The sequence below is a fragment of the Eurosta solidaginis genome, chromosome 3 (assembly GCF_040869045.1).
Source record: "Eurosta solidaginis isolate ZX-2024a chromosome 3, ASM4086904v1, whole genome shotgun sequence".
In the NCBI taxonomy this organism is placed as follows: Eukaryota; Metazoa; Arthropoda; class Insecta; order Diptera; family Tephritidae; genus Eurosta; species Eurosta solidaginis.
Genome location: NC_090321.1, coordinates 99,834,705 through 99,861,486, shown reverse-complemented (window position 1 = coordinate 99,861,486; position 26,782 = coordinate 99,834,705). Strand labels below are relative to the sequence as shown.

At 37.9% G+C, this 26,782-nt stretch overlaps 1 protein-coding gene across 12 annotated transcripts in view; it reads left to right on the top strand.

Annotated features, from left to right (window-relative positions):
- Positions 1–26,782, top strand: part of LOC137244201 (RNA-binding protein fusilli-like) — a 166,191-nt gene that overhangs the window by 54,326 nt on the left and 85,083 nt on the right. For all 12 annotated transcript variants that reach the window (XM_067772865.1, XM_067772863.1, XM_067772862.1 and 9 more), the window contains exon 3: positions 21,836–22,186. In XM_067772865.1, coding sequence (XP_067628966.1) covers positions 22,058–22,186 — 129 coding nt within the window. In that variant the 5' untranslated portion in view covers positions 21,836–22,057. The remainder of the gene's footprint in view (positions 1–21,835; positions 22,187–26,782) is intronic.

The following is a 26,782-nucleotide window of genomic DNA, read 5'->3' as shown; positions in this document are numbered from 1 at the left end:
TCTAGCTGTTAAAACCGGGCAGAAATTGCGCAAAGTTTCTTATCTGAACAATCGGTTGTATGAGATATATACTATGTATACCACCGATCTCAATGATTTTTTCAGACATCAATATATGCTATACACGTAAGAATTTGGTGAAATTTGAAGCTTCTAGCTGTTAAAATGGGGCCGAAATCGTAAAAAAATATATATATACTATATATACCATCATATATATATTATATATATCACCGATCTCTATGATTTTTTGACAAAATAATACATACTATATACGTAAGCAATCGGTGAAATTTGAAGCTTATAGCTGTTAAAATGGGGTAGAAATTGCGAAAAGTTTCTTATCTGAACAATCGGTTGTATGAGATATATGCTATATATTCAACCGATGTCTATGATTTTTTCAGACAACAATATATGCCATATGCGTAAGCAATCAGTGAAATTTGAAGCTTATAGCTGTTAAAATGGGGTAGAAATTGCGAAAAGTTTCTTATCTGAACAACCGGTTGTATGAGATATATACTATATATACAACCGATCTCTATGATTTTTTCAGACAACAATATATGCTATATTCGTAAGTATTCGGTGAAATTTGAAGCTTCTAGCTGTTAAAATGGGGCTAAAATTTGCGAAAATATATATATATATATACTATATATACCACCATTTATATACTATATATACCACCGATCTTTATGATTTTTTCAGACAACAATATATGCTATTATGTAAGCATTCGTTGAAATTTGAAGCCTCTAGCTCTTAAAATAGGGCAGTAATTACAAAAAGTTCCTTATCTGAACAATCGGTTGTGGGGGATATATACTATATATACGACCGATCTCATAAATTTTTTTCAGGCAACAATATGTGCAATATACGAAAGTATATGGTGAATTTTGAAGCTTCAATCTGTTAAATTGGGTAAGATATTACAAAAATCCTCTTTTTCCTGAAAATCGGTTGTATGGAGGATATATGCTATAGTGGTCCGATCCGGTCGGTTCCGACAAATGTCTAATCGGACACCCAAATACACCCGCTCACCAAATTTTATCAAGATATCTCAAAATTGAGGGACTAGTTTGCATACAAACAGACCAGACGGACAGACGGACATGGCTAAATCAAATCAGCTCTTCAACCTGATTATTTCGGTATACTTAATGGTGGGTCTATTTATTTTCCTTTAAGGACTTACAATTTTCGGTTTCGTGACGAAATTAATATACCATTTCATTTTCATGAAAGGTATAAAAATCGATTTGGGCCCACTTAAACTGTGATGAGCAGTAAAATTCAATTGAGGCGGCCAAAGTAAAGCTGGAGACATTGGTGCTTTATCGGTAACCGTATCGGTAACCTTTTAACAGCTGATTCGACCAACCTTATGAGAATCAATGCAATCGATTATTGGTGCCGCTAAAGTCGTAACCGTATCGTAGCCAACCAATTGGGTTTTGGTTTACCGTCGTAACGATAACAGCTGATTACGTTAGGGATACGGATACAGCGATACGACATACGGCACCAATGACTCCAGCTTAAACTGACATCAACTTCAACTGCAATTAAAACATTCATCGTATGCAAAGGGAAGAGGCGTTATCCATTATTTAGTTGAATTTTACTACCTTTTGCCGCAGTTAAATGGGTTTCGGGTTCAATGAAAAGTAATCGTAATACTTTTAAATGTGATTCCATCCCTAAAATTCCATTGTAATTTCCATCTGCTCTGTTAATTTGTCGTTCAGCAGGCGGAAGTAAAGCATATGACATTCTAATATGCATATTATACAAACTTGATCAGAAGAACCCCCAAAACTCTTGACAGCTGAATTCATTACCGATGTAGCCAAGTTATTATTTACTAAAATATGTCACGGGATAGACTAGCCCCGCGGCAGTCCGCCTAGAACCAGAAGATGCTGATCCGAAGCGTGCCGGATTCATATACAATTACAATCCATAACTGTAACACTCATCTTATGTTAGTGGTCTGATTTTTAGGGCAAAACAGCAACAGTGAGCTCATTGTAGGTATCCTTATAAATCAGAGTTGTTGTTGTTATTGTAGCCATAAAGACACTCCCCGAAGGTTTTGAGGAGTGTCATCGATGTGGATGGGATATAGATCCGGTACATTCCGGTAACAAGCACGATTAAGGTACAAGCACGACCATCTCGGGAACGGTTTAGTATCGCCACATTTAAACTTCTTGGCCATCCAGCCCCCACCTCCTAGTTCCATGAGGACTTGGGAACGCCAGAGCATCGGCTGTTACCCTACAGTCAAAAGCCAAAGTAGTCAGCAAACATTCTAGTTCATTAACTATAATTTTGTAGGGTTATTCATACTAGTTAGTATATGAGTAGTGAATTGACTACAATTTTGTGGCGTTTATCATACTAGTCAGTTTTAGAATGTTCATTGACTATAACTTTCTGGTGTTATTCATACTAATTAGTATTTGAATAATTTATTCGACTAGAATTTCGTCTGTCGGACTCCAGGAAATGCGCGAATGCTTTCTGTAGCAACTTTGCAATGCATACTTCAGTTGACAATGCTAGATATCGTCCAAATCAATGGGCACATAAACACAAGCATGACGAGTCGACCCTCACCGTTACCTCAAGAGAGGTTAAAGAAGCCATTGAAAAGGCCAAGCCTTCAATATCAATAGGGCATCAGCCGCTTAGCACATTTTTTCTACATGTCGCTAAAAGAATTTGCCATTCCAGAATAACAGAGAAAGACCGGTAGGAATGTCTGTTGTAAGAGGCGCTTAAATACCAGATTCAAGGTGTTGATTAGCGCAACCTTTTCAGGTTGCCGGCGCAATATATAGCTTCTCCACACCCAATTGTCAACCTCACCTTCGAATCCCGTTTCATGGAACTTGGGGGTGGGAGGGAGGGATGATCTGAAGGTTTAATGTGTTCATATAAATCATTCCCGAGATGGTCAGGCTAGCACCTTAATGGAGCTGTGTTACCGGAGCGTACTGGATCTGTATCCGGTAAAGGACCATCACATCGATAACACTCCCCAAAGTCTTCGGGGAGTAACCTTATCCCGAGATGGTCAGGCTAGCACCTTAATGGAGCTGTGTTACCGGAGCGTACTGGATCTGTATCCGGTAAAGGACCATCACATCGATAACACTCCCCAAAGTCTTCGGGGAGTAACCTTATCGCTACAACAACAACAACAACAACAACAACGGGAAACCCAGCCAGTATCTACCGATATTATCCCTTTAGTCAGTAGCAAAAACGTTTAAAGCCGTTATGATTCCCTCAAGTAAATGAAATTCTTCGGTTATCCAGCCATCAGCATGCCTTCCTGTAAGTGCATATCACTACTACCGTTCTGAACTCTATTAACACTCATCATAGGACGGTGCTAGTGCAGCTTCACCGGTTTTGACACAGTCAATCACGACTAGTTCGTTCCCTCTCCAGTAGATAGATAGAAAATTTATTGAGGATTGCACTGTTGCCATTGGCCAGCACCTCATCCTAGACGACTTCCATGATAAACCTTAGAAGTTATCTTGGCTTGGGGGATTTAATGTGAGAATGTTCTGGCCATGGTGAACCCATAAACTTAGCCCTGCGTCTTGAGATTGAGTCAGATTCCAGGAGGATATGGTCCGCCGTCTCCGCTGATCGATCACAAAATCGGCATGTGTTATTCCGTTACTTTTTAGTTTTTACATATATATATGTACCTGCGTATTTTTATTAAAATTTATTCCAAAGTATAATGTATTGAAGTGATCAATTTTTAAGTTATATATGTACATATTGGCGGCAACCGTGGTGTGATGGTAGTGTGCTCCGCCTACCACACCGAATACCCTTGGTTTACGCCCCGGGCAAAGCAACATCAACATTTTAAAAATTTAGGTTTTTCAATTAGAAGAAAATTTTTCTAAGCGGGGTCGCCCCTCGGCAGTGTTTGGAAATCACTCCGAGTGTATTTCTGCCATGAAAAGCTCTCAGTGAAAACTCATCTGCCTCGCAGATGCCGTTCGGAGTCGGCATAAAACAAGAAGGTCCCTCCCGCCAATTTGTAGGAAAAATTAAATAGGAGCACGACGCAAATTGGAAGAGAAGCTCGGCCTAAAATCTCTTCGGAGGTTATCGCGCCTTACATTTATTTTTTTTATATGTACATATATATATACATACTTTTTATATATATGAAATATAATGAATAAAATGAATTTGAGCTTATTTATCAATTTTCCAGTAATTTTTCAACCCGACTGGGACTTGTATATTAACTACTGCTGATGCAAATATCGACTAGTATGTCAACTGGTGTTACAATGACGCATAGACCGAGTAGTATGCCAACTGGTATGTTGATGTTGAATCCACTCTAGTTGGTGTCAATTGGTATTATACTGACGTATATAATAACTAGTATGCCATCTGGTATAATGCTGGCGCAAAGGCTGACTAGTATGTTAATTGGTGTGACCCTGATGGGTATGCTGACTAGTATGGCATCTGGTATGATGTTGATGTATATAATGACTAGTTTTTCAATTGGTATGATGCTAATGCAGAGACTGGTAATTGATATTTCGTAGAACATCGCCGTGTTAAAAATACCAGTTGCTAATATTAAAAAATTGGAGAACTCATACTAGTTGGGATTTTTGGCAAACTAGTATTCTTCTAGTATACAACTAGTTGGTTTGACTGCAGGTAAAACCGCATACATTTTTTTTTTTCTTCAAGGTAAATTTTTTTGAACGTGTGAATAAAAATGCATAAAATGATAGTTTTCACATTTTCGGAAAAATTTACTTCAATAAAATTAATAATTTTTCGGATTTCAAACTATTGCAGCAATTTTTTCCTCGGACAAAAGCATCTTCTTGGTTTGACTCTTCTATCGGTGCTAGTTTCTGAAGTATGATTTTCTGAATGAAAGTGAGCCACACGCTTACTTTAGCTAACATTTTCAGCACAAAGGGCAATCCGGCCCCGGAAAGTAGATGAGTAGAGTTAGTCATCGAGTAGTTTTAGAGACATAAGTTCCAATAAAAGTTTCTCTCTGAGGGCACACTAATATAAATCACGCTGGCCATCGATGAGTCTGAAATTTAAGCCATAACAGATGTCTTTTGCAGTCGACATAAAAGGTTTTCAAATCTCCTCAGAGGCATATCGCACCAAATTATTTTTAATATACCGATTAAAAAAAATTTAAATAACCGTTTTCCCAGATTACCACCATCATCATCACTAAATGGTTAAATTTTTTATCCGACATTATTTTACGCTGTTAATTAATACTGGTGGTTCCCAGATAGCCGATGTCCTTCACAGTCTGAATTTACATCCGCCAATACTTATGTGGATGCCATGTAGAGAACAGCTGAATTAATTGGTCTTGTCCTCGTCACCACAAGACCCACTTTTTGTTTGCCTATTATAAGCTTTGTAGGGAACTTAAATTCAGACAAATGAGCATAAAGGCTGTGTCAAAAATCGCTTTGAAATGATGGTCCGTTCCGATTCTCTTACCGCGAGTCTTCCCGAGGATTTGGCGTATCGGGAAAATCTAGTCCATGGAAAATTTATACGCCATACTAAGAAATCCGACTAAGCGGTAATTGGTGCGGTTTGTGGGATCGCCTTTCTCGGGGATTCGGCAGATCGCACCTATTTTCAATCTGGAGGCATGCGCTAGTCCGATCATAATATGCATACGAGTTTATGCATGATCTTTACAAGCTCTTTGTCCAAGCCGTTACCGGGTGCCTCCTTTTTATTTATCCAGGTTATTCTCATTCTCACTTCGTCATAGTTTGACAGCGCTATATAAACATTCAGTCAATATGGGGTTTATATTAACGGGCCAGTTCAACCTCACCTATCCGACAATTTATCGAATATTACCAATTATCAAGATCTCTTGAAACCATGCTGACTGACGACAGAATTATTATTATCGTTTATTAGAGTTTAAATTATCACTAAGTACACGGTTAAGAGTTTGAGCCTAAATATAAAACTTTTTTGTTAATGGATTATACCGGTCTTTCTGGAAAATGAGTCACAGAACTGGGTTTCAATTTGAAGCTAGAGAGGTAGGTATTCTTGCAGTTATGAAAAAAGAAAAATATACAGGGCGGTGGCTTGCTTTCGAACAGGCGTGGCACGCACTCTAGTAGATTGCTCTTCCAAATGAGTTATTCTTTGTACGAAAACATACATATATATACAAAAATGTTTCGAAAAGGAATATATAACTTTATACAAATGCAATTTTTATACCTTTCATGAAACCTTTCATGAAAATGAAATGGTATATTAATTTCGTCACGAATCCCAAAATTGTAAGTCCTTAAAGAAAAATAGATAGATCCACCATTAAGTATACCGAAATATTCAAGGTTCGAATCGAGCTCAAGGCCAGAACAATAATTTTTTTCTAATTATAATTATTGTTATTTTTTTAATTTTTCTAAATTTGAAAAATTGTATTTTGTTTTTGGAAAAAACAAAAACAATTGTATACCGAAATAATCAGGATGAAGAGCTGAGTTGATTTAGCCATGTCCGTCTGACCGTTGAACTTTTGAAATACGTGATTCGTAGTCATAGTTTTTACATGCAGACCACAAAAAACGTGAAGCTTTGCATCATCACACAAAGTACCTACCTATTTTTTATTTTTTATTTATCTTAAAAATTGTTTAGATATGTTCAAATTTCACCAAATGCTTACGTATATAGCATATATTGCTGTCTGAAAAAATCATAGAAATCGGTGGTATATACATTATATACCCCATATAAACTGTAATTTTTGCCCCTTTTTACGGATAGAAGCTTTAAATTTCAACAAATTTCATCAAATAGTTACGTTTACGTCATATATTGTTTAAATACGTGATTGGTAGTCACAGATTTTACATGCAGACCACAAAAAACCTGAAACTTTACATCCTCACACAAAGTACCTACCGTGTTTTTTATTTTATACTAGCGGCCCGGTACGGGCTTCGCTACGTATAAAGTGAAATATTAAATCAAACTCATTTATTACAAAAAAAAAAGATATTTTATTATATGCTACCTATTTTAAAACTTAATCCAAAACATTTGGATAACAAATATTTTTTGTTTTTCCATTTTGAGCATGAATAAACAAACGGCTGGGGGTACCGACTGTGGAACAGGCAACATAAAGTTGTCCATGTGAAAAACATGATTTCTCCAAATTCATACCACAAACGTTAAGTGTTTGCCCTTGGGCTTTGTTGATGGACATCGCAAATGATAAACGCACAGGATATTGTAATCGTTTGAATTCAAATGGCATATCAGTTGGAATCATAGGGATACGCGGTATTAAACAAACTTCTCCTTTTGATTTACCAGTTAAGATCGTAGCTTCAATCAAATTTGGCAATAAATTTTTCACTGCCAATGTGGTGCCATTACACAGTTTTGGTGGATTAATATTTCGCAATAATATAATCAAAGAACCCACTTTCAGATTCAAACAATACGGTGGCATACCAGCCGGTTCTAATGAATTTAAAAATTCAAGTGGATAATTCATTGCCTTACTTTGATTCATAGCACTGTAAATTGATTTATATGTCGTGACTACACCTGGGAGGTTTGCTTGAATTTGAAAATTAATTAATGGCATTGATATGAATGTTATTCGGTGCTAAAATGGTGCGTTCTCTCAACCAATCATGATTTCTGTAATTCTGAAGAATATTTGGAAAAACACATTCAATCAATTCATCTATCGATTTCGTAATTGTACAAAAATTGTTCGGTACAGTGATCAATCCGTTGGTTCTGTCGATTTGTATTTTGCCATCACCAATTTCTAACAATTGTTTTGATAACTCATGGGCAGCTGTATAATTTTGCAGATGAACACGCATATTAATGTTCAGTGTCAATTTTTGTACATATCTCCAAAGAACTGATGAGGCACTGAACAGGCATTTATTTCATCAGCAGGAGTTGATCGAGGAATGACAGGCAATGTTTGTCTAAAATCCCCTGACAGTAATATCAAAGCACCACCAAAAAGCTGTTGATTACCACGTAAATCTTGCATTGTTCGATTAAATGCTTCTAGTAATTTTTTGTTCGCCATTGTACACTCATCCCATAAAATAATTGACGTTAATCGCAAAACTTTTGCCATAGCAGAATTTCTTGAAATATTGCAAGTTGGAGTTTCAATCACCTGTACATTCAACGGCAATTTTAATGCAGAGTGTGCTGTCCGACCACCTTTTAATAATGTAGCAGCAGTTCCCGAAGATGCAAGTGCCAATGAAATTTTCTGTTCCGATCGAATATTCGCTAAAATCAGTGATATAACGAACGTTTTGCCTGTACCACCAGGTGCATCCAAGAAATATAATCCACCTGCATTATTGGAAATGGCTTGCATGATTGTGTCATATACATGTTTTTGCTGAATATTTATTTTGGTTATATTCGATTGTACAAATAAACGCAAATCATTAGAATTGAATTACTGCTCACGTTGCAATTCACGATCAAACAGATCATGCATCTCACGATTTGGTGCGATCATACCCAATTGCACTAATGTTTTATTTGCAATCGTTAGACACATATATTCAATTATTATCAAAGCTTCGTTGTACATTTCCAAAGTTATCAACAAATCAGGATTTCTTGCATGATGACGTATACGAATTAAAATATCTTCTGCAATATAATGTTTATATTTGTTCCATAATTCAAGTGGATTTGATGGCATACATGTTGATAATATAATGGCAAATAGCATTCGTATTTATTGAGGATGAGCCGAAATAGATGCATCATGAAGTGTTGAATCCCAATGTGCATCATCCTCCAACAAATGCAAAAGTTGGCATGCTTCACGGTATGTTTGACACAAATGACCGTTGACTGTTCTCAATTCTTGAAATGATTTTGGGCCATTCACGTTAACTAATAACAATCTCAAATGAAAACACTCAACATTGTTTGGATGTACTGTCTCTGTTTGTACTGCGTCTGTTTGGAAAATGCCAGGATGCCCATGAACTGCTGTTCCTTGTTTACGTCTTTGAAATTTTTTCGAGCGCTATTCATGTATAAATTGCCATGCATCGTGAAATGCCAAAATGTTGTGCCTGCTGCTATTTTCATGCTCAAGAAAAATGCAAAATTTTTCTTGAATGTTTTTTGATCTGCGTACAGCGCTTAATAATACCAAAATGTAAGCTTTCGGTTTGGAAGTATTTTCGAAAGTATGTATGTATTCTGTTTTTAAATACTTTCAGGGCCGCGGAGAGGGATGATTTTAAGTTAGATAAACGTTTTTGACACAATTTTTTTAGCGCTATCTGTCAAAAATAATTCAACTAACTTAAAATCACATTTTATTTCGACTTCCCAACGACTTAAGTGGTCGCCATTTCCTTCAAATCACACTCCATACTACTCTAAAAAAAACGGAGAAAAAGTAAAGCGTGATTGGCTCATTTGGAGTGCAACAAAAGCGCTTTTTTGTTTTCCGTTCCGGCTTTTCAGCAAAATTTCCGAAAATACCCGATCAGTTTTGACAAAATCTTCAGGTTATTCTAAAGAAAAAGGTTGGAAGAGGTCACACGACAAAATTCCTGAACATGAAAATAGTCAAAATCATAAAACTTGCTATACAGAGTGGCTCCAATATGAAATGAGAATTCGAAATGCAAGTTCAGTGGATTTTCTCTTAGCGGAAGCCCTTAAAAATGAAGCAGCTCGATGGAGTATTTTGGAACTGATCAGCAATTATGACCCCCTATTGCATGAACATTTGGAGAAGGTGAGGTAATCTCAAACAAAAAAGAATCGTCTCCAAGCACATTATTTGTCTGATGGAAGACAAAACGAGTTCATAGAAATCTGTGCAAGTCAAGTAATTAGAAAGATAGAAGGCGAGAGAAAGTCCGTCAAGTATTACACAGTAATAGAGGATGCAACCCCTTATTCGGCGCATATTGAGCAGACTGTTTTTATATTGCGTTATGTTTTATTAGACAGGGACTCCGGAAAATGGAAAATCCAAGAACGCTTCTTAGAGTTTGTCGACTGTAACGCAAAAACAGGAGAAGCTATCGCTGAGCTGATTCGCAGCACTCTAAAAAAGCACAATATTCCACTGGATGACTGCCGTGGGCAAGGGTATGATAATGGCAGTAATATGAGCGGTCATTACAAAGGAACGCAGAGTCATATCCTGAGAGATAACTCCCTGGCAATATCTGCACCTTTTACCTCGCATAGTTTAAATTTATGTGGAGTGCAAGCTGCTGAATGTTGTGCAGAAGTCATCACATTTTTCGGTATTGCGCAGAAATTGTATAATATCTTTAGCGCAAGCCCTCAGAGATGGGAAATTCTCAAGGAAAAAACGAATTGCTCCTTGAACAGCATGTCACAAACACGATGGTCTGCTCGTGTGGATAGTGTGAAACCTTTCGCAACTCACATACCCCAAGAAAGCTATTGATGAAATCAAGCTTTTGAATCTGAGTTCAGAAACAGTAACGGATTTGGAAGGTATGAAGCATATATGGGGAAATTTGAGTGCATCCTTTTAGCCTCCATTTGGCTCAAAGTGTTGAAGGTAATCAACCATCGAAATCTGGTACTGCAAGCTAGAAATGCCACACTGGGCGTGGAAACAGAAAATATACGTAGCCTGATTGATGAGTTGAAGAAGTTCAGGGATCAACGGTCGATCATACTTCAAGTATGTAAGGTTCTGGCAGGGAGTATAGGAGTTGTGAATACCTTCGCAGAGAAAATAAGTCAGATAAGGAAGCGCCATTATCTGGCGAATCACCTGAGTGTGATTACGAAACTCAATTCAAACAGCAAGTTTTTTACATTCTTTTGGACTGCTTGATTGGCAACATGACAAGACGTTTCGAAGCCGTAAATGACATTGCGATTAAATTTATTTTTTTTGTGGAAGTATCAGGATCTGACGGAAGAAGAGCTCAGAGAAAAGCAGCGGTATTCTGCACGATTTATGGTATCGATATTTCTACGGATCTAATAGATGAAATCATTCATCTCAAGCCATCCACTTAGCAAATTTGGGATGTGATTCGCTGCCACCATTTCAACTTCTGAACAAATCCTGACTTGAAGATGGAAGTATTATTTCCGAACATCTGCATAGCATTAAGAATATTTTGCACACTTCCAGTCAGTGTGGCTGAAGGGGAGCGTTCTTTTAGTCGTTTGTCTCGCGTGAACAATTTTTTACGTTCTACTATGAGCCAAAATCGCTTGACAAGCCTTGGAACATTGGCGTTGGAGTCCAGCCTTGCTCGCAGCATTAGTTTTGAATCGGTAATTTCCATATTCGCAGACCAAAAAGCACGGGAGGTTTTCCTTAGCTGATTCAAGCTCTTAAAATGTACATACTTAGAAAAAGTTAATGTAAGCAAATCAAACAATGAAATCTAACATTTATGTAAGTGCTCCAGTAAATCTTATTTTATATGAAATAAAACTGACAATGTGAATTGAAAAATATATGTATGTTATGTTATTTTTTTTTTACTGGATTGAGTTTATTTTTCACATTATTATTGTCGAGTTCAATACGCGTCTTTTGACACCTCTCTCGATATTTTTGGTAGCGTATTAGCAGTCGACTCTCAACTAGACTTTTACCGACAATTCAAACACCAATTTGCTTGTAATTAAAATCTCTTTAAGAGCACATTTTTTATTTCTGTGAAATAAATTTCTATTTTTAAAACTGTTGCAATAACCGTGCAAAAAAATTGTTCTTGAGCACATTTTTGCACGCAAGGAAAAGCACATACGCAAAATTTTACTCTCTATGCTATTCCGTTGAGAAAAAATGGCCCGCAGTATTTATGCTAGATATTTTCATTTGCACACCTTGGACTTGAAGATTTTCCATACAAAATTTTATTTTTCAAATACTTTAATTATTGAACATTTGAATATTTTTTTTCTTTGGATATTTCATTTTTGTTCTGTAAAGTATTTGAAAAATAAAATTTCTCGACATTTCGGGGGAACCCCCCCCCCCCCCTTCCTAACTTGAAATAACTCAGGATCAGCAGTGTGATAAGGAATTTCAGGTTATCGATTTGATCCGGAGTTATTTTATGTACCAGCCAAATTAGTATATGTGCGTGCGGCTATCCCCTTTTCTGCCATTCGACGGAGTACATATGGCAACGCACCGCCCCAAATACATATAATTTCACAATTAAATCCATAAGTGCTTTACATTTTTGCCGATAAACACGTGCAGTAATGTCATGACAATCGGTTGTCGACTGTCCTGCAAATAAATTGTTTTTGATGTCATCCCACTGCGGATTACATGTAAATGTAATGAACAGATCCGGTCGACCGTATTTTCGTACACAACACATTGTGCATATTCGTTCATAATCCGTGGGCTACCAATATACGAAGATGGCAATATATTTAAACGTCCGATGTCATTAATATTAGCATCATTCGCTATCGCATCTAGCAAATGAATGTATTGTTCAGATCTTAATTTTGCTTGGTTGAAACGAATAAAATTAAGACGTTCTGTTTTTATTTTGGCATACATATCAGCGATGTACTGATGATATAGTTTACCACATCTCAAGATATAATTTTGTTCTTGTGGACGAACCATCAATCGATATGAATAAAAATTCATGGCACTAACTTTTTTCTGTACATGTAGACCTGAAAATAAGTGCAAAATGTGATTCAAGAAATTTATACAAAGGATGAAATGTCAACACTCTGAAAATATTATTGTTACGAATATTAGCAACACTAAGGGGCACTGCCATCTCTAGGCCGATGCTAAACAGTGACGTGTATGCACATCAATAATTCAATCATTATGTCTACACATAGGCGTGCACGCGGCGGGGAAGCATCGTACAAGCACATGCAGATATCTTATCTGAAATGCTCCTAAAGGTATGCAATTGTGATTGGGGAAGTGCCGCTCACACATACAAGGGCATGGGGTATGAGAGAAGCTATAAAAATTATACATCTGTAGTTGTAGCTGAGAAATTTATAACTAACTAGTAAGTTCTGGAATTAGAAAAGCCTAGAAATATGCAACGAGGAGGTCGGGCAGTATAAAAGGGCGACAACAGTGGAGGCGAGAAGTCAGTTTCATTTGAGCTATCAATCAGTTTGGTTTAATTAAGCAAGCTATTCGTTGCAAAGTATTGGTGTTATTGTGAAGTACTTTAGTAAAGGCCATTTTCCATTATTCAATATTGGAGTTATTTATTCAACAGTTTAGCGATACGAACGTAAGCAGAAGATTGCAAATAAGGGGAATTGCAGTAAATTCGTTACAATTGGTGTCAGAAGAGGAATTGTTGAATAAATTCCGAAGACTTCGAATACAACTTGGGCATGCCAAAGTTAAGTGAATTGAAGATCCAGCAACTGAAGAAGGAGTTGGAGAGCCGTAGGTTGAATACAACCGGCATTAAACTAGCACTTCAGGAACGACTACGACAGGCAATGGAATTAGAAGGAATTGACGTGGAAGAGTATGACTTTCATCTTGATGGCGAGGAAACAACAAAAATGGAAGAAACACCGCAGACAATGGCGAACACAGACCTGAACATTATATTGGCTGCAACATCGGCACAAATGTCCTAAATATCATCAAAAATATCCACCCACATGTCATTCCAACTGGAATGCTGAAGATAAAGTTGCTGCACTCTTCGTAGCAAACCCAAAACCCACATTCGCAGAAACGGTATCCCATGCACTGACTCAGGAAACAGTGTCACTTTTGAGTAAGCCCGCATACAAAGCTCATCGCGTGGAAGTGGAAAGGCCACCCAGCCGGATACAATTTTGGAAGCATTAAAAGGAACGCAGCAGAAAAACGATGGTGCCGTCAAATGCTTTAAATGTGGGAAGCCAGGGCACATTGCACGTTATTGCAGTACACATCCTAACAATTCCAGCAATGTGGGTGGCCGTAAACGCAGAGCTGAAGGAGACGAGCAAATCTCCAAATCCACTCAATCGTTAAACTAAAGCGATTTAGCCGCAAGGGGCGACAGCTGGCTCCCTCAATTGGATGCTCCATAATCTCTATTTCGCAAATTGGAAGAAGGTCAAGCAATCTTACTGTCGGAGGACATGTGGATGGAAAGGAACGTTTGCTGACTGTAGATACGGGTGCATCCCATTCCATCATTTGATGAGATTTAGTCAACAAAAAGATAAAACCATTGCTTGGAGCAAGATTACGTACAGCCACGGGGGAGGACACCCAGGTAATTGGAGAAGTAGCATATGAAGTAGCAATTGGGAACGTCACGGTACTACACAATTTTATAGTGGCAGAGATTGTTGATGAAATCGTAATTGGAGTGGACTTCTTAATAGACCAAGGCATCAAGATCGATATGCAAAGCAAGACGATGCGATATAAGAACATGAATGTGCCACTTAATTTCGGCTACGAGAGAGGCTACAGCAGTAAACGAGTGCTGGTGGAAGAGAGTCAGCATATACCACCAAAATCCGAAGCAGTCATCTGGGCAAAGGTTGATGGAGATTGTGGGACAAACAAATTGTGGGTTGTCGAAGCAGCATACAAATCAGCACTGAACATACTTGTGGGAAAAACCCTGGCTATGAGAAAATACGATGGACGTATTCCGGTAGGAGTACTCAATGAGTTCAATTCACCACTCGAACTGACCAAAGGAGCTATTTTGGGAAGATGCCAAGAGGCTGAAGTAGTTATTAACTGTGAACAGCTCCAGGAACACGTTTCATCTAGTAATACTGATCTTTCAAATGACATCACGGCATGGACGCAAGGGCTAGAGGAAGCCTATCAGAGTAAGGCAAAACAACTGGTCCTAAAGTACGCGAACATATTTGACCAGGATGGTTCCAAACCAGGCCGCACCAACGTTGTGAAACATCAAATTAACACTGGATATGCGAGGCCGATCCGTCAAGCTCCACGTAGTGTTCCACTGGCAAAGCGGGAAGTTGTGAGTCAAATCATGCAAGAAATGAGCGACAGCGGCGTCATCGAACCATCAGCTAGTCCATGGATCTCACCGGTAGGACTTGTAAAGAAGAAGGATGGAAAAATGAGGTTTTGCGTGGACTACCGGAAGTTGAGTGACGTTACGAAAAAGGATAGTTACTCATTGCCAAGAATTGACGACACTCTGGACTTGCTATCTGGTGCGACATGGTTTTCCACACTGGACTTGAAAAGCGGCTACTGACAAATTGAGGTGAAGGAGGAAGATAAAGAGAAAACAGCCTTCAGTGTCGGTGATGGTCTTTGGAAATTTACAGTCATGCCTTTTGGATTTTGAATGCACCAGCTACTTTTGAGAGACTCATGGCCCAGGTACTGAAAGGACTACATTGGAAAACATGCCTGGTGTACCTGGACGACATCATCGTATTGGGCAAGAACTTTGATGAGCATCTTAAGAACTTGGAGGAAGTTTTCCAGAGAATAGCTAGCGCTGGTCTGAAGTTAAGTCCCAAAAAGTGTGCGCTGTTTAAAAAGGAAGTAAATTATTGGGGTCACAAGGTAACGACAGAAGCCATCTGCACTGCGAACGAAAAGATAGAGGCTGTAAAAGATTGGCCAAGACCACAGAACCTACATGAATTGAGAAGTTTCCTTGGGCTGTGCACATATTACCGCCGATTTGTACCAAATTTTTCCAGCGTAGCCGATAGCCTCCATGAGTTCAAAGGAAAAAATAAAGCTTTTGAATGGAAGAAGGAGCAAGAAGTGGCTTTCCAAACATTGAAGGAGCGTTTGTGCACTGCCCCAATGTTAGCATATCCGATTCCAGGAGCAACATTTATTCTAGATACAGATGCGAGTGGCTATGCTATAGGAGGCGTTTTATCACAACTGGTCGATGGACAGGAAAACCAGAGAGGAACTACTGCGTTACGCGGAGAGAGCTGTTGGCATTGGTAGAGTGCATTAAACATTTTCACAAATTCCTCTACGGTCAGCGATTCCGTGTCAGGACTGATCACGCAGCGTTGAAATGGCTTCTGCAGTTCCGTAATCCGGAAGGACAATTGGCACGGTGGATCGAGCGACTAAAAAGCTATGACTTTTCCATTGAGCATCGAAAAGGTAGTACCCATGGAAATGCCGATGCAATGTCACGAAGACCATGTAGTTTGGAATGCAAGCACTGTTCAAAGGCCGAGGCTAAAGAAGACATTATAGATGTCCGGCTAATGACTGTAACTTGTACGGATGATTGGGACAAGGAACAACTAAGAAAGTGTCAGCTAGAAGATACAGATCTGTCACATGTTATGCAAGGGCTCGAACAAAATGAAAGACCAAGCTGAGAGGAGATGTCAGCAGAGAGTCCTTTTGCGAAGTCATATTGGGCACAGTGGAGCAGTTTAGAATTGATATCAGGTTGCTTGCATCGAGTATGGGAGAGTGAGGATGGTCAAAGAAAAAAAGAAACTGATAGTTGTTCCCAGAAAGAATATTCCTGACGTGCTCCGCGAGCTGCATAATGGTCCAAGCGGAGGTCATCTTGAAATCACGAAGACGCTCGAGAAGATTAAACAGAGATTCTATTGGGTTGGTTGCCGTCAGTCGGTCACTGAGTGGATTGCGAACTGCGAGGTTTGCAGCAGAGCGAAAGGGCCCAAAACCCGAAGTCATGGTCAGATGAAGCAATATAACTCAGGTGCGCCATCCGAAAGGATCGCTATGGATGTCGCAGGTCCATTTCCTACTAGCAACTGCGGAAACAAATATGTACTGATAGTTATGGATTATTTCAGCAATTGGCCAGAGGTATACCCAATCCCAAATCAACAGTAACAGAAGTGTTTATAAACAATTGGGTTGCAAGGTATGGTGTACCAATGGAGTTACATTCTGACCAAGGCAGGAATTTCGAATCAGCTGCGTTCCAGGAAATATGTAAATCATTGGCCATTCGAAAAACACGGACAACTGCATTGCATCCTCAGTCCGATGGTATGGTGGAACGATTCAATAGAACATTGGAGGATCACTTAAGGAAAGTAGTGGACAGGTTCCATAAAGACTGGGATAGCCGCATACCATTATTCTTGATGGCTTACCGATCAGCAGTGCATGAGACAACGGGCCAAACCCCTGCAAAAGTAATTTTTGGCAATGACCTTAGACTGCCAGCTGATTTGAAGTTTGGGATAGATGCCGATGCGGAGAGAAATGTCAAGAAATCCACTGGTGATTTGGAAGAAGAGCTAAGAGAAATACATGATCTGATAAGGCAACGAACAAAAATTATGAGTGACAAGATGAAAGCCAGATACGATAAAGCAATTAATTCGGAAGGTTTTCAGGAAGGAGATTTGGTGCTGTTATACAACCCACAACGTAAAAAAGGTTAGTCCCCGAAATTGCAGTGTAATTGGGAAGGCCCATACAAGGTTGTAAAACGGATCAACGATGTAGTGTACCGCATACAAACCATCCGCAAACCACGAACCAAAATGAAAGTGGTCCATTTGGAAAGGCTGGCAGCGTTTAGATCGAGAGATTTGTCTGATCGGGACGATCAGACTTAGGTGGAGGGCAGTGTTACGAATATTAACAACACTAAGGGGCACTGCCATCTCTAGGCCGATGCTAAACAGTGACGTGAATTCACATCAATAATTTAATCATTATGTCTACACATACGCGTGCACGCGGCGGAGAAGCAACGCACAAGCACATGCAGATATCTTATCTGAAATGCTCCTAAAGGTATGTAATTGTGATTGGGGAAGTGTCGCTCACACATACAAGCGCATGGGGTATGAGAGAAGCTATAAAAATTATACATCTGTAGTTGTAGCTGAGAAATTTATAACTAACTAGCAAGTTCTGGAATTAGAAAAGCCTAGAAATATGCAACGAGGAGGTCGGACAGTATAAAAGGGCGACAACAGTGGAGGCTTGAAGTCAGTTTCATTTGAGCTATCAATCAGTTTCGTTTAATTAAGCAAGCTATTCGTTGCAAAGTATAAGTGTTATTGTGAAGTACTTTAATAAAGGCCATTTTGACATTATTCAATATTGGAGTTATTTATTCAACAGTTTAGCGATACGAAAGTTAGCAGAAGATTGCAAATAAGAGGAATTGCAGTAAATTTGTCACATTATTTACCTGTTCGTGGATCAATCATTGGTATATTGATATGGTAGCCATCGTCACCTTTCCAATGCAATATTGGGTATTTTAATGCGTCGTAACTACGATGAAGTTCCGAAACACGTTGCAATTGCTCATTTCTGCGATGAAGTATAATATCACGGGATTGAAACTGATCTCCAAGAATTACAATTGCAACCTCATCAAGTGTCGGTGCATTGAATCGTCTTTCGTGCTCTCCAAAAGGCGTGCTATCAGCCCTTATTACGATTTTGTGATTATTAGATGGCATACGATCGAGAGCAATTTTGAACAATTGAACTAATGCGTTATGCTGATGGAAAACCCTTTGTAGCTCACACATAATTTATCGTCTTGTATTCAAAGCAATTGCACAACGTTGATCTAATTCACGATTTTTATCACCAATAAAATAAATTTGCAAAAATTTATAATCAGCGTCGGGTATTTCAATAACGAACCAGCTTGATGATAAATTTGGCCCTGAATCTGCAACATGTATGCAATTTTAGGTATATGTTGCATAATAATTTTTAAAACTATAGAATACTTTTATGATTCAGATTGATTGGGACAATCCTGTTTAAGTATTTACCTTAAACGTCGGCATAAAATTATCTCTAATAATGTTATTAGGACCAAAAGAAGTCATTTGAAATGCCGAATTGTATTGTTGAATATGACTCAAAAAGTGCTTCGAATGTTTAGGAGTCCCAAAAATTAATTAAGACAATGGTTCGGGTGGAGTTTCTAATGCTGGCAATCTCACTTTGCCATTAGCACAACACATGCCGGGCGTTTCACCTAGAAATTTAGCTGCATCATAATGTGGACATATTGCGTCCATTATTCCAATATATCCGTACATACTGTAAGCAATCTGACTGTTGTAATTAAAAGCAGCACGCATAATTTCAGGTACAACAGATCTATTTCGTGCATTACGTTCTCGTTGCGATACATTAGCTTGTGCTCGTTCATCTGGAGTCTGTGATCGCCTTCGTAATGCCGCAGCAATTGCATGACGCGTTCGGTGACCTATATTTCCTCTTGTGTGTCCTGGCATTTTTCTTTCAATTAAAAAAGAATAAATTAAATTTAAAAAAATGTCTACATTAATAGTGGTACACCATATGTTTTTTCAAATAAGGAAACACACACGCATTCGTGTAATTCACTTCAACAGTTCAAATCTTACCGTTTTTTGTTCGGAAATTCGCTTTGCGCTATATTTCTTCTTTTCATAAATTCACACAAACTTCAATAATTATTAAACAAAAACACTATTTGCATTTTTATGTAATAATTTGCACCGCGGTAATTTCGGGCACTACTGAACGTATTGGGCTGCTTCGTTTATTCTGCTAACGAATGGTGTTGAGGCCAAAGTAAATGCTCCAGCGATGTTTACACTCCAATATCATTTATTCTCCTTATTTGAATTTTCTTAATGCTAAGAGCCTATATACCTATCTATACAAAATATTCATGTATTTCTCTATGCAAAAAAATGCACTGTAATATTGTTCGATGTCTTTTCAAAGCCTACTTTGTTTGTCGATCTGCCTGCTACATACATACATGTTGATATAAATATAATGCAAGTAAGTTTGTAGGTGGGAATAATAAATAAGCTAATTAAGACGAAAGTACATACATTTTGAGAGCGAAAGAGATTAGCTAAGTAGGTAACAAATCGTTTAGTAAATGATTAAACTATTATTGATGTATGTATGTTAATATGAAAAAGTATAATCCGCTGGCTAAGTGGGATGAATCTGACCAAACAAATCGGTTTTTGGTGTGTTTTTCAAAATAATTTCACCATACATTGAGCGCTTTTCAGCGCCATCAGGTAAAAAGATTATATTGTTATGTGATTGAATATACCATTTTAACTGGTTGTAGTACATAAGAATGCAATCTCTTAACCTGAAGGCGAGTTCCCAATTGGTCTTTATCTCGAGTCCTTAGTTACCCAGCGAAAAGAAAAGCCCTCTTTTCATTAGCATTTATCGACAACTTACAATGGATACTCATGTGGTTCAAACACATCGTAGGGTTATTCGGGTCCACGTTTTGGTCTATATCTCGAGACCCGTCACGGAGGGGCATGAAAAATAATCTATACTATAGCAATCATCAACAGCTCCCATTTGCTACCCATATTGTACAAACACATCCTAATATCTCGAGACCCTAGTCACGGAGGGGCATGAAAAATAATCTATACCATAGTAATCATCAACAGCTCCCATTTGCTACCCATATTGTACAAACACATCCTAAAGTTATCCGGGTCCACGTTTTGGTCATTATCTCGAGACCCTGGTCACGAAGCGGCATGAAAAATACTCTATACATTAGCATTCATCAATAGCTTCCATTTAATACCCATATTGTACAAACACATCCTAGGGTTACCCGGGTCCACGTTTTGGCCTATATCTCGAGACCCTGGTATCCGATTCTTAAAATTTCAAAACACAAACCATCTACTGAATAATCAGAACAAAGCCTAAAAATTTGGTTTGGATAGGTGAGCCCGTTCTTGAGTTATAAAATCACAACGAAAAATGGCATTCATTTTTATATATATAGATTTATCTTGAAAATCGTTTAGGTATATACATCTGTTCACTATATATTTCTAATCTTATACATCCGATTATTTGGAGATTACGAACGGGATAAGATTATTGTTCAGCCCCATTCATGAAAGGTATGAAGTCTTCGGCACAGCGGAAGATAGTCCCGTCCTTACTTCTTTGTTTTTAAATTTTCAGCACCAAGTTTAAACTCTTGGGGTTTGTTTTAAAGCCAGACAAGTTAATATTTTCAGATTGAAATTTTTTGGTTTTGTTTCAAACCTAGACGTGACTATAAGTTTATATTTTTAGAAAAAAAGTGAAAAGGAGTCGGAGGCGGGCCTGCAAAATGTTTTACGACATTAGACCAGTGATGCCATAGAAGCAAAAAAAAAAAAATCCTACGAAACCAGTTCAATTCTCCCATTTCTTCGCTCATGTGAGAGAAATACCCTCATATTTTTCCATGCAGCGCAAAGACATATCAATTTACTTTAATAGAAAACCATGTCTTAACTATAACCGACGCTATATCAAGCACGGAAAAGTAGGCTAAACTTTAATTTCAAAAGAGTACATATGCACAATCTGTAGAGCTTTGTGTTTTTTTTTTATCTTTTTATGAGCCTTAGGATATTGAATTTTGCCATACTGAAAGTTTACACCCCATGTCTTAATAAATGCTTTTTTGATCATCTTCCACTGGCATTAGCCATTGCCCAAATTCTTGCATCGAAATATTTTCGATTTGAAACGGCTAAAATTAAATTTGAGTATCCTTGAACGATTGGATTGGAAGCAATTAAAAAAGTTCAAGAACTTATTTTTGTGTTTAACTGAGCAAATAAAACGCATGAATTTTTGAAAAATACCACTTTTTGTTTAGTTAGCCTTTGGGGGGATACCTAAACGGTATACGATGTATATTATATCAGATCTATCATTTATTTCTATTTTATGAACTTCACTTTTTATATTTTCCTTTTTCAGAATCAAACTCTCGAAGCAACTTACATATAAGTAAATAATAGAATAGCATATGGTGTCATTCAATTATGTTCTACACAACTACATCGATGCATGGAATAAAACATATTAAAGAATTCATTAAATAATATTAACTTCCTTGACATACTCAAACAGTAATAAATGCAAATGAGAACATAGTCTGATTAAGAGATAAAACGGTTACAATAGGGATAAATAACAAATATGCAGGTTCCAGAACATTTGGTCTCGCTATATATTGCAACATGTGGACAAAATGGACCCGCAATGGGAACAGATGAGAAGGAAATAATATTGCTGGTGTATGTGATATTAGAAGCTAACAGTGGAACAGTAAGTAAATTTAATATTATCAACTGTACATACAATTTATAGTACATATAAACACATTGCCGCATAGTCATAGTCAAAATAAAATAGGTTTTATATTTAGTTGCAGCTTTTTTCGGCAGAAAGCTCATAGCAAATTATGTCAAAAAGCTGAAACTAAATTTAAAACCTATTTAATTTTGACTATAACTATGCGCCATTATCATTAGATTCAGTAAAAACGAAACCGTATACAAAAAAGATGCTAGCAGCGCAAAAGTCTGGTGGATCCGGTAAGGTAATTCATGTATTCCCATGCATTTTGATGTGCTCTCAATCCGAATCCCCCTTAGAAATAGTCCAAGTTCTTGTTTCAAAATCATATAAGTCATACATTTACTAAATTTAATTTAATGCTTGCTTTCATTCGCCGGTGCAGTGCAAATTTTACTGACTCATGCACTTAAAACTTCTGTATACTTCTTTAGTGCGTTCCAAGCTGGAATACTCAGTTTTTATATGGAGGTCATATTACGATTACCATGTTACGAGACTAGAACGAGTGCAAAAGGCTTTCGTAATTTTTGCCCTACGTAGTTTAAACTTTGTAGGTCCTATCCCTACATACAATTCAAGACGCCTCCTTATTAACTTAAAGACGCTACACAATGGAACAATCATTCAAGGCTTTGTATGTGTTCCCTTTCTATTAGAACGGATTTACTTCCTGATTGCCCACAGGAATCTTAGAAGTAATAACATATTTTTTCTTGAATGTGTGAGGACTAACTATAATAAGTCTAAATAGGTCTAGATTTTAATTACAACTTAATCATGTTTTAACCTTATCTACGTATAGTGAAAATTGTATTTAATTCGTTACCTAATCCGCGGGGTTTCGTGTATTTCATATATATATCTGAATTAATATATAAATAAAAGATTACGAGAGATTGAAGATTGATTGGGCTGAGCAGAGTCCGTTCTGTTAGAGGATTAGCTTTCGGCGGTATGCCGAATTATCCGTCAACTTTTTTGGGCAAAGCTGTCTAATCTATAACTTCAGCTTTGTGAAGATCTGCTTTTGACGCTTAATTAAACTAAACTGCTAAAAAGAATTAAATATTTTCTTATTTTCTTAAACACAACAAATAAAACAAGAGATAAAGTATGTTCGCCGAATTTTTCATGAATTCGTTTTCGAGTTATGGCTCCCGAAATGCTGGAAATTGGTTTTTAGGAAATTGTTAGTATACGCCTAATTCGGGGAATTATAACTTTATCGAATTTATTGTTACCATAACATTTAAAGAGCTAAAAATCATTGATCTAGTTTTACTTTTTGCATACATCTACAGTTCTGTTAAAGATCTTCTGTATAAAAGTGGGCGTGGTCCTTAACCTGTATCGTCCATTAATAGCATAAATATTCAGTCATAAGAAAAGTGCGTCTATCGATATTTGAAAATCTCTTCGCGTTAGGGTTTCCGAAACGTACAACACTGCTCGTCGTAAAAGAGGCGGTGTCACACGCATTTTCTAAAATTTCTTTAAAAAATATTATATATTTAGCGTGGCTCTCAACGAATTTCGTTGCTTTTTTTGAGGCAGACCACCTAATGTAAGAATAATCTGGTACAGAGGTTCTTGATTTACGACAAATAACATTTTTAAAAATAGTTTTTTGTTTAACACCCCTTTTCGGATCTTAATTAGCAATCAACCTATCAACTTACGTATGAAACTTCGTTATTGGAGGTGCATTATTTACTAAATAATCACGTTATTTGTGGACTCGAAAATATATGTATATAAACAATGGCGTGGTTGGTTGTCGTCCGATTTTGCTCATTTCAGATGAGTGACAACGAACCTACATACTAAATTTTATTAAATTACCTCAAATTTTACTCAAGTTATCGAGTTCACCGATGAACCGACATGGTCTAATGAATTTCTTTTTTTTTTTATATTTATCATATATGGAAATCTACACTTATCTCGATTAATGTATGCCGGTATATATTAAAATAGATCCAACTTCAAAATACATTTTTTGCATATGGATCAATCTCTGCAAACTTACAATAACTTGTAAAATCAACCGAATTACGGGTAAATTCAAACAGGGGTGACCACCGGTGCAAAAACTAGTGCACTGAGGCCCATAAATTCCCCGTTGTGATATCACGGGGATATCTCCTCTATTAAAACCAACGGCTCGATTCAGAGGTTCTCAGGAATTTCTTAGGTTCCAAATTAACCGGATCGCAAAGATCATCAAAGAAAGGAGATCCGAAAAATCGCAATCCATTCAGGCCACACGAGCTTAGAATGATAATAGGATTCAAGATTCTTCCATCTCACATCCGCTTCCATAAGGTAAATCCCTTTCATAATGATCTTACAGGTAGCGAGCGGAATGCTCAATCCCATAATCCAGATTCTTTCCAGCTGGATTCCACATAAAAGGATTAGTTTAACCACAGCTGTGTAGAGCACCATTGTAATATCCGCGTTTTCTCTACAGAATATTTTCATATTCCAAATTACTCCTAGGTATTCAGCAGAGTCCCTCAGTATCAGGGTAGTACCCGCAGTTACAACCTTTTTAACCGGTCTCCTGAGATACGACTTCATTAACGACTTCGCTCAGATACGATCTTATTAACTGAATGTCTGAGATACGAACATCTTAAAAAACTTTTAAGTAACGATCTTTCTAAGATGTAGTATAAAGAAAATATATTTATGGTAGTATTCCAAATTTTGAAAAAGAGTTCTTTGTTGTAATTCAAGTTGTTTTTTCCTAAGATTTTGTTTAATTATTTTTTCGCATTGACTTGATAATGACAAATAATTGGCACTTAATTATACATAGTTATGACTAGTGGTCCACTGCTCTATTAATTATCCGCAATTATCATAAATTTTTTCTTGTTTTAGTGCTGGCTGTGAGCTGTTAGATTACAGGTGCGAATACGAAAATGACAGTAAAAACTATTGAACAGTTTTCTATACGAAGAGCCCCTTATTTTGCTTATTATATTGAAGAGAAACTTATACACATTACGGAAAAAGTTAAAAAAAAAACCCTGCGACCTTTGAAGGTTATAAAACGTGTATTTTGTTCTAGTTTGGTATGATAGGATCAGCCTGAGCTTAGTTTACTAAATTTTCAATTGGTAATTTTCTATATTTACTACGATGGGAAATTTAAAAGTAATAATTAATACAAAATTTTCAACCGATATAACTATTCCAATTAAATTTTTGTTTCGCAAATATTTGCCTGTCTTACGCTGTACCTCCTTTCTTACTTGCGCCTCAAACTATGCTTTGTACAGCACAGGAACATATAGCAGCTGATATCAGGCAGTTACAGCAACAAGGCAACCATATGACGATCGGCAGTAAATGGCAATATTCAGAAGTGCCAAAGTAGCGCTTCATTTCTTAAATTCTTTATAAAGCAGCCGTATAAAAGAAGTGAATTTGCCATTGGCATTTCAGTCCTCGCAGTCTTTTGCAGGTCACCGACCCGTCCGATCCCGCATATACCGCCCACGACTACCCCTGAAGGAAAAACCGGCTGCTGCAAACGTAAAACCCGTCACCGGCTTTCATCCCCTTCCGTCTACGCCGTGGTATGCGCTTCGTAGCCCACTGCCGCCGCTCTGCTACCATACCGCCGTACTGATCCCCCCGCTGTTACGACGACCGTTGGCCGGCCACTACTCTAAGACCAGGGTTAGGTTCGAAGCCTCTCTGAAGTAAGTGAACGAGGGATAATCCATCCGCAAGGAGCTACTCCTGAAAATTTTTGAACGATCTGCGAGATTTTAGAGGCAAAAACTCCGGATCTTTCCGAAATGGCCAAAACGTAAAATACATACAAACAAAAACTTTCCTAAATATTATTTATTTAAATAGAAAAATCAAGCTTCTTAAAATACGAACACCGGTGTACGCCGGCGCTCCGCTCATGCCGCCACCACCGACAAAGGGATCGGCGTAAACCTCTACCACCTATTCCCATACGCCCAGGGACCCAATATAGATGTATGCTTCTCCCTGTCCCGATTCCCTCCAGAGACTGCTTACAAACTAACACGCATTTGCCATGCGAGATTATTGCCTTAATTGCTGCTTGACTGTCAATTTAAAAGTTAACACGGTTGCAGCTCAAGCTAATCTCTTCCAGAGTGTCTACTGCTTTGGTTACGGCTAATATTTCTGCTTGGAAAACGCTACAGTAATTCGGCAGCCTGTAGGGTTTGTTTATTTCCAGATCAGCACAGTATACCGCAGACCCTTCCACTACTTTAAAACCATCTGCGTACACATGTATCACCTCGTCCGCCATTTGAGCTCCCTTGCCCCAACCGTCCACCTCTATTGCGTCCATAAGATCTACCTCGAAGCGCAGATAGGGAATAAGGTAGTCTGTTGTTCGTCTTGTGATTGATGACGGTAACTACTATGGCCGTACGGCCGGCGCTCAAGCTGACCTTAGGCACCGAGCCTGGTCGCAGTTGTTAACGCTATGTTCTTTGCTACCAGCTCTACAGGTCGAATGTGGAGAATGGCATACAGTGCAGCCGTCGGGGTTTTTTTCAG